This window comes from Ursus americanus, chromosome 21 (assembly GCF_024610735.1).
Source record: "Ursus americanus isolate L20-20 chromosome 21, mUrsAme1.1.p, whole genome shotgun sequence".
Taxonomy (NCBI): Eukaryota; Metazoa; Chordata; class Mammalia; order Carnivora; family Ursidae; genus Ursus; species Ursus americanus.
In genome coordinates this window covers 15,067,917-15,084,962 of record NC_142147.1, presented here as the reverse complement: position 1 = coordinate 15,084,962, position 17,046 = coordinate 15,067,917, and the positions used below count along the sequence as shown (strand labels likewise).

At 44.6% G+C, this 17,046-nt stretch overlaps 1 protein-coding gene across 1 annotated transcript; it reads right to left on the bottom strand.

Moving 5' to 3' along the window:
- Positions 1–4,592: 4,592 nt before the first annotated feature.
- On the bottom strand, positions 4,593–15,093 carry GINS3 (GINS complex subunit 3). The gene is made up of 3 exons (XM_045806901.2): positions 14,748–15,093; positions 7,986–8,219; positions 4,593–6,367 (listed from the first exon to the last, which is right to left on the bottom strand). The coding sequence occupies exons 1-3, from the start codon at positions 14,931–14,933 to the stop codon at positions 6,137–6,139; spliced, it is 651 nt and encodes a 216-aa protein (XP_045662857.1). The 5' UTR covers positions 14,934–15,093; the 3' UTR covers positions 4,593–6,136.
- Between the last annotated feature and the right edge of the window lie 1,953 nt (positions 15,094–17,046).

Here is a 17,046-nt window from a genome sequence, read left to right as displayed (position 1 = left end):
AAGAAAAAAAAAGAAACACTCCATTATTCCAACATCTGGTTATTTGGGGAAAGAATTTGGAAGAAGCAGGTGTGTCACTGCTTCTAAAACAAAGTCCGGGCACAGAACCCAGAGTGGAGGCTGAAGGCTGGTAAGAAGAGGCACCAGGAAAGACCCCTGAGCCAGGAGGAAAGAGCCAGATGGCGAACTGTGACTGACCCAGCGCCCCCACTGCCCCCAAGATCACGAGAACTCTTCAGGCTGCGCCTTCCTGCACTTCGGCCCAAGTCAGACAGAGAATGAGTGGGTCATCAGGCAGCCATCTCCCAACCATTACATTTCTGGGAAGGAACAGGGGTGGAATCACTAAACAAAGGGGTCCCGTGGAGAACGCTATCAAGAAGCCACCCCTACATTCGTTCTCTTTCTTTGGCTCCCCAGAGTTAATGACCATGTCAGGGGCCTGAAGACCTGAAGACATCACCTCTTTCCTGAGAGATCTGTTGTGCGGTGCGGGTCCCCACGGAACCTTGCCGCATCTCCTGGGCGACATGGAAGGACGTGGGTATGCTTCCGCTGTCATTAAGCGAGACAATCCCCCCATCTCCATGTAACTCAGCTACACCCTGCTCTTTCGACAAATACAAATACGTAACCTGACACATTTTTCCCTATGGTTTCTCTGTCTTATCGCAGTGGCAGAAAAGTCTTTTAAAATCAGAACAGTTTATGGAGACAACTAGTCTCTCAAAATGCAGTGAGGTTTGTCAGTTTTTATCAGTGTCTTTTGAAAAATGCCTTAAACATTGCGGAACTTAATTTTCACTGCTGGCCAGACATAAACATGATGTATCATGGTATACGGACAGCTCCCCTTAAAGATCTTTGAAATGATCCGGACATTCAGCCAGGAGAATCCTCTGAAACGTGGATCAAGGCCTGAGCTGGCTCAGAACCCAAGAAAACCTCTCCTGGACTTCTCAATGATTTGAAAAGAGGCACATTACTTAATATTTATCTGGAATCTTAAAGACATGAACACGATGTGAACATTTCTAATGTTAAATTAGAAAATGACAGTGTCTTTTGAAAAGTTTTGTTAAGTGTTTTGCTCCTGAGCCTACAAGATAGCCGAGTGCCAAGCCTTCTTGTTCCCATTAAGATAAGGCCACTCTCTGGGAGCAACTGTTGTCACCTCTCCCAAACGATGGTTCTGGCAAATGCCGACTCTTATTACTGGTTTCTGTTTCCAGTCTTCGAGCGTCAACGTGCATCTTCAACACGCGTTCCCTTCAATAAATCACACCCCCTTCCCTGACCTGTCTCACTGGGTGCACTTGAATCTATATTCGTTAGCCTCTCATTTGCTTTTCTGCAGCCGAAGAAAAGAAACTGTCCTCAGGGAAGAATGTTCATTGCACAAAGGGAGTCACAGAAATTGTGTGGGAATCAAATAAACTTTCAAGGGTGATACAGGAGCAGAGAATGTCATAAAGATTTAAAACTCTGGGATTTTTTTTTTTTTAATTGGGCATAGGTGGGAGATGTTTGCAAGGATTAGCTGGTTCTGTGTGCTCCCTTTATGGATTCTGAAACACTAGCAGTTCCCAGGCACTATTTTCAGAGCTGTCCTGACACTTGTTAATAATGCTGGTGTATAAAGCTGTGCTCTTTTTAAACTCATTTAGAGACAAAGAAAATTAGCTAGTATGTGCCAGAGGGAAAGGGGAGAAAATCATGTTATTGCTGTCAGAGAGAGAATGCGAAAAGCTTCAAGTAAAATCAGAGAGCCCTTTTCCCATCAGATCCGAGTACCAGGGAACGACATTTTCAGGTGAAAAGCAAATACTCTGCTTTCTTGAGGAGCTAACCAGCAGCTTGCTCCTGAGCAAAGCCTACCAGGCCCCTAGTTGGCCGCCCCGACCTACATCAAGGCAACGAAACGTTCCCAATAAGCTAAACTCCTGAAATTAACATACGGAAGAGTCTGATGTTCTTTTTGCTTTGAAAAAACGATTGCCCCCTAAATGCAACGGAGGATTTTAAATTGCATTCTGGAGCAGGAAAAGGACATTAGTGGAAAAACTGGTGAAACGTGAATAAAGCCTGTGGCTTGGTTAATAAATGCACACGGTTACGTAAGATGGGGGGGGGGAACGCTGGGTGAAGGATACAGGGCGCCTCTCTATGCTACCTTCACAACTGCCGTAGAAATCTCTACTACTCCCAAATACAAAAGGTGTAGTGGGATGGTGCCCCCTCAGTTGACCTGACTCTGATCTCCGAAGAGTAGACAAAGGAGACCTCTGGCTTCAGAGGGCAGCCCCATATGTAGCTTCCCCTAGACCACAGCACAGGCAATGGAAGAGGGCACCCCGGAAGGAGAATGCTCGCGTCCTAAGGAAGGTTGCCAGGCAAGTGAGCTGTGTCTCAGTGTCCCTGTGCTAGACATCAATGCCCAAGCCTGGAAAAATCAACAAAATGAGCTCAAACAAAAGCAGGCGGGGCCTGTGGCCTTTGTTAACCATTTGCTCTCAGCAGGAGAGGGAGTTATACATTGTCTCAGGCTTCCCCTTGATTCGTATACATTCTAGTCACATTCATTCAGGATCAGAGCTTTACTGCTCATTCAAAATAGTGATATCAAGAGTGAGCAACAGAACTCCAAATTCAGACACTTTTCTTCAGGTTTTAGGGTATTTGTCTTTTAGAAATTATCTGTGTGTATCTGAATTAAAAATTTCAGCTTACCCATACTCGGTAAGGATTGTAAGATTAAGGTTCTTATAGTTAAGCATCTATCCTACATTTTGTTCAACAAGTTCCTTCAGGTATAGATTTTTCTTTTAAACACAAAGATATTTGCTTTCTGAAATACACATACGGCCTCTGCATAGTTATTTGCTTTTGTTAAGATGTGTAAAATATTATATTTTCATTTAAGCACGACTGTTTCAAGCATAAAGATGAAGAGCTCTTTTGGGGGTTTTTGAATGATGGGGGAACAGAAGAGAACAGATAGACTCACAGTGGACTGACCTGAGCAAGTCACTCAGTACTTCTGAATTCTAACTGCACTACTTCAGATGCAGTGTTCCAGAAACTTCCCAGGTCCAGTGGTGCTGAGAGATTAATGAGAAACTCTGCAAGATACTGAGAAATCTCTTAGGTAGAAGGTGAAATTTTTATTTAAAATAAGAAACAAATTACTTCTGCTACAGAAGCATTAAAAAATTTCCGCACCAGGGGTGCCTGGGTGGCACAGTCAGTTAAGCATCAGACTCTTGATTTCGGCGCAGGCCATGATCTCAAGGTCTTGGGATTGAGCCCTCCATCGGGCTCCGTGCTCCGTGTGGAGTCTGCTAGAGATTCTCTCCCTCTGCCCCTCCTCCTGCTCACCCTCTCTCTAAAATAAATAAATAATCTTAAAAAAATAGATTAAAAAATTTCTATACCAGATCACTGGGGCTAAGTGAACTTTTTTAAACTAAAAGGACTGGGATGGTGGAATGACCTTTTTCTCGGAGATGGGAGGATTTTGAGCTGAGAATGAATAAGATCTGATTTATTTCTGAATAAGACCATTCTGGCTGCTACGGTGAGAAGTCTCAACGTAGCGGGGGAGGGTCGCTGCAGGGGGGCAGTTGAGAGGCAACCACAACCATCCAGTGCAAGACTGGAGGTGGGGAAGACACGGTCAGATTGTGCAGGTGATTTGAAGGGAGACCCAAAAGACAGGAGGGAAGGGCAGGGCCAAGGAGGCACCTAGGTTTTTGTCCCGTGCAACAGGGAAGGATGGCGTTGTCAGAAACAGAGAAGAGAAAGATTATAGGAGGAGCAGACTGAGGAAGATTAGCCCCATTTCAGCCATGTTAGGTCAGATGTTGAAGTAGAAATGTCAAGCAGGTGGCTGCATCCAAGTCTGGAACTGGAGGGAAGGGTCTGAGCTGGAGATGGAACTTTGGGTAATCAACAGCACTAGATGGTATTTAAAGCTTGAGATGGGATGAGATGCCCTCAGGAATGAGAATGGCTAGGAGAGACCCAAGGACAGAGCCTGGGGCCATCCAAAGTTCAGAGGTCAAGGAGAGCAGGAGGGACCGACCCAGGAGACCAAGACTTGCCCCACTCCCCTGGCAGCCCACATGGTCCCAGGGAAAAGCTGAATATGGTGAGGTCTTTGTATGCAGTTACGGCCAGAGTTAACTGGGAACAGAACCTTAAGGGGAAAGGATACACATTTCCCCGCTTGATTTTAAGAGTAATTTGCTATTTGAGTCATTTGTGGACTCATTTTGAAAAATTCACCTCTTTGAAGGGATCAAATAGTGATAAGCCTGATTTGGGGAGGACTGCAGGGGAAAGGGGTAGTAATTGAAAGCCTTGAAGGCAACCTTGTAACTGGAAATAGGTTTCAAAAGCTACTTATAATAATCTGTTCAAAATGTAAAACAGGGAATAAATTCTGCACATGCATACCCACATATTCCCGGCATGTGACTCAATTTTTTTTTTTTCCCAATAGAGAAAAAAAATGGCAGCAGCCTTAGGACGGACTTTAAATACAAAGCTATCTGTGAAAACTGTAAATCCAAAGAAGAAATAATACGCTTTCTCACTGACTATGAATCGTCTCCGGGGCCCTGGCTATATGTAAATGCTGTGCTGGCGATGGAAGGCCCACCTTTCTGGGACACATCTCATTCCTACGCGAACATCCCTCATATTCATGAGTCTGGTGCAAACAGAAGAGCAGCCACTAAAACTCGGATTTAGTTGGGCATTATTGTCGAATACGATCAAAGACAAAATTCTCTGATCACTCTGTCTGATCATCTGTAGTATTCGAGTTACAGAAATAGTACTTGTACAGAATGTATTCATGTGCAAAACGGATCATTTATTTAGCACCAAAGTCAAATTATAAAAACACTGGTTCCATCATGAAACATGCATTTTAAAAGCCGTTCTGGCATTCTAAGTTTGCAGGGAGATATCTGCACAATCTGGATACCCAAATCCCTCTATAATTTCTAATGACAAAGACAATTGTCACTCGTTGTGGGAAGTGGGCTCGGAGACAACCACTCTTCACACAGGGTGGCCTGCAGGGAACGATGCGTCTTACTCAGCCAGAGGTTTCCGCCCTGGTGTCCGGGGAAGAGCTTGTGTTTGCTGAAACAGATCCTCAGTAAACGGCCAGGAATCCTCTAGTAATAATGCTGCCGAATTTACTGAAGAGGAAAAACACAGTCAAGGTCTCTGCCTACTTACATTTGTCCTATGAAGCTTCTCAAATAGGGCCCTTCCTAACCAGCAACTCTAAAGTCCAGCTTTCACTGTAAAAAGGGCTGGTTAACACCCTTTAATAACTACTTTGTGATTCCAAATGACTCCCTGACAGCTTTTCTAGGGAGGGAAGGAACTGCTGTGCAGGTGGCTCTGAAGATCTCAAGACAAAAGCCAGGCTCGGGTTAACCATTTCCCCTCCAGGCTGACTGCAGAGTGCTGTGACGCCCGGACCCTAAAGCCCTGATGACAGAGAAGGAAAGCAATGCCTTCCTTTTAGTAAAAGCCCCTCCATTCATCTGCCTTCTCCTTTTTCTTCTTTATTCTTGGCAACTGTCTTTGGAAATTGGGGTAATTCCCCACAGGCACAGAACATAAGTAAGGCTGGCATCCTGGGGGTGCTGTCCTCTGACCAACCACGAGAAAGATGGGGCAAGTAAGCTCAAGAGAACATTTGTGAGCAGGCGAAGATGGCCCATTTGTACCTGTCCTTTGGAGCTAGTGAAACTGGACATCGGAGGCTATCACACTCCTGGGCACAAGGGACCCCAGTTCCAACTGTACTGTGATGCACGTATTAACCACTTTTTTATGAAGGACTTTGGTTTCTCCCTGGCTGGGGGTTCATGGGTTAAGTAGGCCTGGGCTGGTGGGTCAGCAGGGTGGGACAGTCTCATATGCCTTATAGGCCAGAGACATCCTCCCGCATGTCCTTTCCCAACCAGATGGTACCACTCCCGGGACTGCTACAGGAAATAAGCCATGACATGGGACACGGTTCTGGTCCTATACAAGGTCAACGAGGCTCCTATCAAGGACACACAGAGTGGTTCACTCCACCGGGAGTACTTCTGTGTTCTTCTGGCCTTCAGTTGTCCATGTCAGTGAGTTTTCTCTTCTTATAGTTCTGAACGAGGCTGGAGGCTGTGATCTGAGAAGCCTGCCCCTTCTCCCAACACTGGAAGTCGTTCAGTCCTTTCTGTCCTGTTTGAAATAAGCCCCTCTCCATCTCGTCCAGCCTGGCTACCAGTGCTGAAGTGTCTTCATTGTAAGCGTTCTGGGAAGAGTCCATGATGCGGCGAAAACGTCCAATGAACGTCTGAAGGAGAAGGGAGTGAGAAATCAGATCCATTTTTATCCCTGAACATGTTCGTGTAAAAGATTTTATTCCTAAGTAATCTCTACACCAAGTTCAAGTGGGGCTCCATCTCACAACCCTGAGATCAAGAGTTGCACGCTTCACCAACTGAACCAGCCAGGTGCCCCATCCCGGAACATTTAAATGTCACGAAGGGAAAGTTTGGTCTAGGACTCAGCAGGAAGGAGGTCTGAGGCGACTTTACCACTCGAAGTATATCACATTGCCACACCTTGATTTCCCCGTCTGTGAAATGGACTATTAGGAAAATCCAATGGGCTGTTATGGAAACCACTGAAGGAACACATGTAGAGCATCTCGCAAATGGCTGGCAAGAGGAAGCCCCTCGAAAAGCATTACCCGTTATTGTTGTTAGTGACAAAGGCCATAATAATGTACTGTGACACGTGCAGACAGGTTTCAACCAGAGAAGACTCCCGATCTAACTGAACGCATTTTCTCCTTTATCCAGTCTGAGAGCAGGACAGAGACACATGTGATCTAGGGGTGTCATTCTTCCCCAGGGTTCCAAGACCAAGCCACAAGCCCCTGCTTCAGTGTCTTCCACCGCCTCGTGGCGATGTGACCTTATGTATCAGCAACTTTATAGGACTTCAAAGCCGTGACGGGAAAAGAAAACACGGAACTCACTAGCAAAGGGCAGTGCTCCAGTTCAGGAACATGTCCTGGAGACACTGTAAGTCAAACAGTCCTCCTCATTTTTAGCTTTCTGCTCACAAGAGTTTCCAAAGCTCCAACTGTCTATAGGCTATAGTGCATTGACTTCTTTATCTGAATGGACAGCAACGAAGTTTTCCTTTACTATCCACATTAAAAATAGCACCGGTACACGTTAGGCCAAACAATCCTTGAGCCTGAAGGAGGGCATGTGCGTGGTCCAGGGAGAAAACGTGTCTTCAGCCACCAGTTCTTATAAAGCTGGAAATGAGGGAGTAAAACAAGAGGTAGAAAAGGTGGTTTCTTCTAATACTAGCAGAATAAAAAGTTAAAGTACGGTCGTATCTAAAGGATGGTAGTATGTGTATAACACTGTTTCGTCCATGGAACGTGATAGTATAAAACAGCACGACGTGATGTCACTGCGATGCCATAATTTTGGCACTATTATATCTCCATTTAACAGGTGAAAAACCGAGAAGCCTAGAGAGGTCAAGCAGCTTGACCAGATCACTCTGTGAGTACCTGGCAGAGCCGCGTCTTAACCCCAGAGCAAGGCAGGGAACAAGTAGCATACGCATTCTGACAGGAGCCCTCAGGCCAGTCCGGGGCTGGGCTGGTGCATCTGAGTGCCTGTCCCCCGTGATCAACCGACACCCCTTTCTTACTTCCAGGACTTCCTGTTAGTCCCAAGTCTTAACAAGCAAATATGAAGAGCTGCAGACCAATCATTTTGAAGTATGTATATAATCGGCAAGCACACTCTAATTGTCGGCTGACGTGGAAAAACGAATAAACTGTGTAAATAATACACTTCCCTGGGTAACAGTGAAGTCTGGTGGCTGCCACGCTGGCTCCTGAGGCACGTGCAGAGCCCTAGGTTTTCACATCAATCACTTGCCTGTAGCAGAGACTGGGAAATGTCTGCATTCTCTGGACTGTCGAAATGCAGGAGCTGAGAGCCAAACCCGTAGAAGTGTGGCCCCAGCTTGTGCAGGTCCACCACGTTGGCGTCGGCACTGAACACCGTCCTCCAACCTTGTTGGTAGATCTTGGGAAGGTCCACGGAAAGGATCCGCCGCTTGTTGTCAAAAAGTCCCTTTGCCAGCCACAAGGGGAGCTCAAGCTTTGAGCCCTGATTCAGACAAGAAAGCAGATTTTAAAAATAAATCACATAGTAAATGTGTGTGGCAGAAAGGAAATACACATGCCCTGGGCAAATATCAGTGTTGCCTTTTCTCTTTGGGGGCAGGGCTATTACATGCAGATCTGGCTGTGACCTGAAAAACTGAACTGTAGGGGCTAAAGTTTTATGTCATGATGGAATGGCGAGAGAAATGGATTTATTCAACAAAAGCATAATACAGAACAAAAATGTGGTATAAAGGGAAAGTTTTCTAACTCATATAAACAAAAACTTCTAATCGCAGACACTTGAGAAATATAATAAACATTTCTGCTTTCTTTGAATATTCAACATCTATCCCTCACATACACTTATTGGGGGCCTGCTATGTGCTAAGAAGCACCACCCTGGGTGCTGGGGGCTATGAGGAAAAACAGTATCAGCCTGAGCTCAGACCACAGCCTCTCTGTATCCCACTTCATAGCTTCAGAGATGACAGAAAAGATAAATCTCTCTATATTTTTATTTTATTTTATTTTTTTTTAAAGATTTTATTTATTTATTCAACAGAGATAGAGACAGCCAGTGAGAGAGGGAACACAAGCAGGGGGAGTGGGAGAGGAAGAAGCAGGCTCATAGCAGAGGAGCCTGATGTGGGGCTCGATCCCACAACGCCAGGATCACGCCCTGAGCCGAAGGCAGACGCTTAACCGCTGTGCCACCCAGGCGCCCCTCTCTATATTTTTAAAGCCTTAACAGAATTGGAAAATATAGTGAGGTGGCCACGATAGACCCGAAATTAAGAGAAATATCCAAAAAAATAAAAGTCAAACCTAACTAAGTCAAAGGAGGCAACAACAGCATAGAACTCTCACAGAGCAGAACTGTTGCACAAGGTGGGAGTGGCTTTGCAGTGTGTGTGAGCAGAGCTTTCTGCCAATCTGCCTGGGCTGAGGAGACAAATGTTGAGTTCAAGGCTGCCAAAGCAGCCAGAACTTAAGGGACCAAGATTTGAGAAAAAAAGAGACAATTAAGTTCAATTTTTTTTTTTAAGATTTTATTTATTTATTTGACAGAGAGACAGCCAGCAAGAGAGGGAACACAAGTAGGGAGAGTGGGAGAGGAAGAAGCAGGCTCCCAGCGGAGCAGGGAGTCCGACGTGGGGCTTGATTCTAGGACCCTGGGATCATGCCCTAAGCCGAAGGCAGACGCTTAACGACTGAGCCACCCAGGCGCTCCTAAGTTCAATTTCTGTACCAAATATCAAGAGTAAGTAGGCACCAACTTTAAAATAAATTTTAAAAAATCAAATGGAAATTCCAGATCAACGCAAGAATTGAACTTTAAGAACTCAATGGGGGTGGGCACGTGGGTGGCTCAGTTGGTTAAGCATCTGACTCTTGATTTTGGCTCAGGTCATGATCTCAGAGTTGTGAGATTAAGCCCTCCGTTGGGATTCTCCCTCTCCCTCTGCCCCTCCCCACTTAAAAAAAAAAAAGAACTTGATAGGTTAAGTCATATTTGACTGGCTTACCAGATATGACACAGATAGAGGGTCATGAATTGAAAAAACGGTGAACAGAAAATATCCAACTGAAGCACAGAAAGAAAATACAGAAAAGAGCATGAAAGACATATGGAATACGGAAGAAAGAGAGAAAGAAAGCAAGAAAGCAAGCAAGAAAGAAAGAAAGTCTAACCTGCATGTAATTTGAAGCCCAGAAAGAGAGGAGAAATAGATTGAAGCAAAGGTAGTATCTGAAAAGACAATGGTCATGGATTTTCCAAAATTAAAGAGTTATGAAATCACAGATGCAAAGAACATTATGACACCAAATAGGATAAATACTAATAAAACCACAACTCAGCACATCTTAATCAAATTGCTGAAAAATGAAGACCTAGAGAAAATCTCAGAAGGCACTGCTGGTGGGGGTGAGAACACATCTCCTTTACAAAAAGAGCTAGAAGAGTCAAAACCAACCTCTCAACTGAAATGATGGAAGACACAAAACAATGAAAATGGAATGACATCTTTTATTTATTTATTTATTTATTTATTTTATTATTATTTTTTAAAGATTTCATTTATTTATTTGACAGAGAGAGAGTCAGTCAGCAAGAGAGGGAACACAAGCAGGGGGAGTAGGAGAGGAAGAAGCAGGCTCCTAGCGGAGGAGCCTGACGTGGGGCTCGATCCCAGAATGCTGGGATCACGCCCTGAGCTGAAGGCAGATGCTTAACGACTGCGCTACCCAGGCGCCCCTATTTTATTTATTTTTAAATACATTTTATTTATTTGAGAAAGAGTACAAGTGGGGGGAGGGGCAAAGAGAGAAGCAGACTCCCCGCTGAGCAGGGAGCCCAATGTGGGGCTCAATCCCAGGGACCCCAGGATCACAACCTGAGCCAAAGGCAGATGCTTAACTGACTGAGACACCCAGGTGCCCTCAAATGATATCTTTTAAAAAGGCCTGAATTAACTGCAAATCTAAAAATCTATACCCAGTGAAAATATTCTTTAAAAGCAAAGGGGAAATAAAGACATTTTCACACAGGAAGTGGGCAGAAAGTTAACATAGCAAGCCCAAGACTGCCCTCCTTTAGAAGGGCCTGCTTGCAAAGTTGGTCCTTGGTGGGTGTCCCGGAACCTGAATTTCAGGAGCGTTCCCACTATTCTCAGAATGGATACGAGTGCCTCACTGTGCTTGAACAGTTTGCACAATGTGGTTTATGTTGAATACCTGCTTTCCTTCTGGGAGCCTGGAATATTGGTATATGTTACGTAGAGTGCCTATGTAACTAGCCCTCAATAAAACCTTGGGTATTGAGTCTCTAATGAGCTTCCCTGGTACACAGATATTTCACACATGTTGTCATAATACATTATGGGAGAAATTCAGTGCATCCTGTGTGAGTTCAGTGAGACAGGACTCTTGGAAGCTTGTGTCCAGCTTTCTGCAAACTTCATTCCTCACACCCTTTCTCCTTGGCTGATTTTACTCTGTATCCTTTTATTGTATTAGAATTTAAAGATAAGAATGACTGTATGCTGAGTCCTTTGAGTTCTCTTAGTGAATAATCAAACCAGGGATTCGTCTTGGGGACCCTGTGTACAGGCAGAAATGGAGAATTTATCACCACAAGACACAAAGTAAGGAAATCTTGAAGGGAGAATGAAAATGATCCCAGAAATAAATATGGAAATGCAGGACACAAAGTAAATACTAGGAAGGCAAAAATAAACAAAATTTATCAATAATTAAATTAAATGTAAACAAATTAAATACAATTAGAAAATTGTCTAACCAAATAAAAACAAAACCCAATTATATGCTGCTTAAAAGAGATAAATCTAAAATAGAAAGACACAGAAAGATTGAAAAAATGTCATGCAGATAGTAATCAAAAGAAAGAGCATACTAGAGATAAAGGGGACATTTGACAATAATAAAAGGGTCATCATATCCACAAGAAAAAGATACGTATCTGTCTAAACTGACAGAAGTAAAAGGAGAAATAGACGAATCTATAATCATAGTGGGAGACTTTGGCATACCTGTTTAGATAAATAATAGCCAAAAAACCCAGTAAGGATATACAAGATCTCAATAAAACAAATAGCAACCTTGACCTAACTTACATTATTTATCACACACCATGACTTCGTAACACACACACCTGTTCAAGTGCGTACAGAATGGTTAAATTGATTTTATGCTGCAGTATAAAACAAGCCTTAACTTTCAAAAGACTGAAATCTTTCGGACTACATTCTCTGGCCACAGTGGAATGAATTAAACCAGAAATCAAAAACAAAGAAGATGAAGAGCAAAATACCAACATGTTTGGAATTAAGCACTGGTCTTCTAAATAACCATGAGTCAAACAAGAAATCGCAATAGAAATTAGAAATTATTTTGAACTCATTGATATGAAAATAAAATACGACAAATCAAAACTTGTGGAATGCAATTAAAGCTGTGCTCTGAGGAAATGTAGAACTAAAAAAATGCATAAAGGAAGGCTGAAAAATCAATGACTTTGGGACCCATCTCAAAATGCATGGGCAGGGTTGTGGGGCATGGGAAACAATAGAAAATTAAATCTAAATAAAGTAGCAGGAAAGAACTAATTATAAGAACTAATGACCTAGAAAACAAAGGTACAAAGGAGAAAACTGACAGAGCTGTAAGTGAGTTCTTTTAAAAGACTAATAAAACAGATGAACATATGGGAGGGGGAAAAAGAGACAGAGAGAGAAGGAAACAAACCATAAGAGACTCTTAACTATAGAGAACAAACTGAGGGTTGATGGAGGGAGGCAGGTGGGGAATGGGCCAGATGGGTGATGGGCATTAAGGAGGGCACTTGTTGTGAGGACACTGGGTGTTGTATGTAAGTGATGAATCACTGAACTCTACTCCTGAAATTAATATTGCACTGCATGTTAACTAATTAGAATTTAAATAAAATTTTGAAGAAAAAAATATAACACTAATGCAATTGATAAACTCCTAGCAAGACTAATGAAAGGAGCATAATTTCTCCATATCGAGACTAAAAATCAAGACACCAATATAATCCCACAGATGTCAGAAAGATAGTAAAAGGATATTTTGAACTTTATACCACTATATTTGGAAATGTATATGAAATCGTCAAATTCCTAGGGGAGAAAACAATGTACCAAGAGAACCACAGGAAGAAATAAAAAATCTGAATAGTCCTATATCTATGAATGAAATTAAACATGTCATTAAAAACCTCCTCACAAATCTCCCACATAGAATTCCGAATAATTTATGTAGACACCGCCCTCGAAGAAGTAGAGCATAACTCCCCAGGCCTCATGTGAGGCTGTGCATAAGGGCTCCCTCCCAAAGAGAACAGTATGAAAAGGTAGGAAAAAGTAACTTTTTTTTTTTTTGAAAGGGGGAGAGAGAAAAAGAGAGAGAGAGAGAGAAATGGGAAGTGGCAGAGGGTGAGGGAGAGAATCCTAAGCAGGCTTCACTCCCAGCACAGAGCCCAACTCCGGGCTCAATCCCACAACCCTGAGATCACGATCCGAGCAGAAGTCAAGAGTTGGACACTTCAGCAGCTGAGCCAGCCAGGCGCCCTGGAAAACTTTAGGGTGAAGAATCCTGACAAACGCTACCTCAGCCAGGTGATCGGGGTTCCTATCAATGTGATAAGCCATGCTGACAGTATGAGCCCCTGATAGGATGCCATAAAAACGGCACTCCACCTCTGTGATCTTCCTCCTCAAACCCTGTCACTGCAGTCTAACCATGAGGGAATCATCAGACACATCCCAGTTGAGGAACATTCCACAAATTATCTGACGGGCGCTCCACAAAACTGTCATGGTCATTAAAAACAAGGAAAATCTGGTAAACCGTCACAGCCAAGAGCAGCCTAAGGAGACGGGCCGCTAAATGCAATGCGGTGACCTAGATGGCACACAGAAAGGGCATTTGGTAAAGCGGAGGCAATATGAGTAAAGTACGGGCAGCGCATCTCTGTTTACCAGCGTGTCCGAGAACAAAATCCTTATCTACTATAATGCAAAGCTGAGAAATAATGCCTTAATTTTTTACAAACCAAAAAAACAAGCTTAAGACTATTATTTAAAAACACAGAGGCGATCTTGAATAAACTATTTAAAAAGTAGAAAGACCGGGTGCAGCCGCCAAGGAAAAGTGGGGGAAAGCAAGGCAGGGCCCACTATTTTTTGTTGTAAATTTTGTTGGTACCATTTGTCCTTTAAAACTTTGTATATGCCTTACTTTGATAAAAATTAAAACAAACACGCCAAGCTAACACACCCTTCCAAACAAAAGGTAGGTTAAAGAGGAAATAACAAAATAACCATGAAGAGCCCGTTCCTGGGACAAACTGGCATGTGAAGTCCTACAGGTCCTGGCTCTAATCCCAAGCTCACCATTTGCTGCGGGACCCTGAGCAAGGTACACAACCTTTGTGGGCTTCAGATTCCTAGCGTGTAACCATATCTGACTATAGGGTCGTTGAAGGATTAAAGGGGTAATAGGTGGGAAAGTTTCCCCCCCACCCCCGATCCACACCCGCCCTAAAGCCCTCAGTAGACGGTCTGATACCATCATTATTGCGCAGGAACGAATCTAGCAATTTGCGGTTCCCTGACGTATCACAACCTCTTACAGAACCCAGAGCTGTCGTTTTAAGACAAACGTGATCAGAACCCCGATCCTCAAGTGGTCAGTAGCAGCCAATCCTTAAGCTTTCGACACAGGACGGGGCGGGTGGGGGCACTGCTCAATTTGGACAGCTTCAAAAATGGAATCAGACCACCTCGGATAAATTTGGTTTCACACAAGAGGCGAAGGCTAAGAAACCACTTCAGCGCGCTGAGGCCGGCCGATAGAACTCGTTTGTGCGTAAGGCCCGGCTGCCCCCTAAAACGTCAAATCCCAGGGGTAGCACGGTCGGGGCACGGCCGCGAGGCCCACCGGGAACTGCAGTCTTTCCGCGGGGAGCTCGCGTCTCAAGGCTTACCTGAGGGATCGCGTGGTCAGTCTCGGCCCCTCCGCTCCGCTCCAGGAAGAAAGCACCGAGGCGAGGCATGGGGGTCTCTGTGCGCACCGGGAGCTTCTCGTGGGACATGAGGATGTCGTCCAAGGACAGAAAGTTTTCCTCGGGCCCCAGCGCACCCGACTCCACCCGGAAATAAGCCTCAGACATGGTGGCGGCCGCGGCTTGAACTTCTCTGCTTCCACTCGTGTGATGCCGGGAGTCCGGGATGTAAAAGCCTAAAAAGCGGAGGCAGGTGAGAGTTGTGAAGACTGTGGTGGTCGCTGCGGCCGCCAGGCGGGATTGAAATTTTTCCCGCGCCGGGGACGGGTCAGACTAGAGCAATCGATCCGGGCGGATCTGCCCAGGCAGAAGCAATCGACAGCCTGCGGCCGTGTTCCCAAGTGATCAGGGGCAGGGCGCAGTACCCCCCCACCCCCGCCCCGAGGATTTCTATCCCGCAGAGTGTAAGCTCACTGTGGGAACCTTAGAAAGGAGCTGGAAATGCCCACTGAAGTTGCCGGATGCATTTGTACTAGATTTTGTTTATGTGGGCCTTTAATGCTTTCACGAAGTTAACACTTTGCGACACGTTTGGGGGCTTATAAAAGGGCATCATTGTGGCCTCCGTCTCAGGCCTGATCAAATCATACCTATTTACTACAGTTTTGTCACTGAATCTGTTAATCTTCGTACTTCAAAGAAACATTAAAACAAAACAAAACCTCCCGCACTAGCCCCAGAGAGTTATGGACTATTTGTAGTATTTTGACGTGGATAAGGGATGGGGAGGGGGGGAGCACTAGGCTATGTCTGGCTCACAAAGGTCCTGAGTTTACTTCAGGGCCTCCTAGTTCACCTTACCATCCCCTGGAAATCTCCCTTTGTGGCTCTTAATTTGAATCCTTAAAAGAGGAAATCTGATTGGCCCAGTTTGTCTTTGGGTCATAGCCGTCATATGTTGCCAGCCACCCTATAGATTGAATGGGTATCTGTGTCAGGTGCAATCGCTTGTCTAGTTGGGAGAGAGGGGTAAGGAAGGCATCATGGTGATGTGAAAATTAATAAAGAGAAACCTCACTAAAATGGAGTCAGGAGATTCAGCAGGGGGAGCTCTCATGCCCTACCACTCATTGCCAAATGCAAATCCAACAGGGAGAGAAGGATCTTGCACATGTATACAATTTTACTACCTTAGCCAGAGGAAAAAAGGATTTCTTTCCTCCAAAGGCCCAGCCAATGAGAAGCAGTCCCAACTCAGCCAATGAGAAGCCACTGTACTTTGAACTCCCATTTTACTCCAATGGACTTCTTGTTTATAACAGCTTCTTCAACTGCCCGGCTCCCCCATAAATGAGCGAAGTCTCGTGTGTTCTCTGGTCTTGACTTTGGTTTTGCCATGGGTTGTTTGCCCTGGATGGCCATTTTCTGCTATTTCCGAATAAACCTATTTTTGCTGGAAAATAACTGGCAGTTTTATGTTTAAGGTTAACAGTTCCATGCTACCAGACTTGGGGTGCTATTCAGTCACAGTTATGGAAAGCGGCAGTGCTGAGAGATGTACTGTGGAACTTCATACAGAAAGGCATTTTCTGGGGTTAGTAGACCTATGAGCAAAGCGTTCATGGGAAGGGAGATGTGTATTAGTCATGTTTCTTATTCCCTGCATTTTAAGATGCCGTGACATCTTGTGGCCTTAGCCCCCCCCCCCCAGCTGTCCCTCTTTGGGTGCGCTAATTCCTAGAGTAACAACTTGCCTGTGAACACATCTTCCATTAACCAAACAGTCGAAAGCCTATATCACCAACCACTTCCTTTAACTCTTACCAAGGCAACAGTTCCCCTGCCCTAAATCACCCCAGGGCTGAGTACTGGATGATGAGAGACACATTTTATGGCCCAGAGTCCACTGACATTACTCAAACTATCCCATCCTAAGCTCGATCAAATTGACCTGCTCTGCCTCACCCATTTCTTCTCACTGAAACCACAATAGAGGCCCTGGGTCATGCTCTCCTCTCACTCCTTTTGCTTTCTTCCTGACCCTGGTACTTCCCTGTGTGGCTTTGAATGGCACGATGTGCCCCCTTCTCTTGGGAAAGGTGAGCAATAAAACTTTTCAAGGGCACTGACCACTCTGTCATTACTCAGTCACCTTTATGAATTAAATCCTGGTGTAATCGAAACAGGCGGTGGGGGAATCAGGGCCAAATTGCGGAAAGTTTGTGCTAAAACCTTAGACTATTCCATTGGAAATAGAAAAAAGTAAGAATTTTGAGTACGT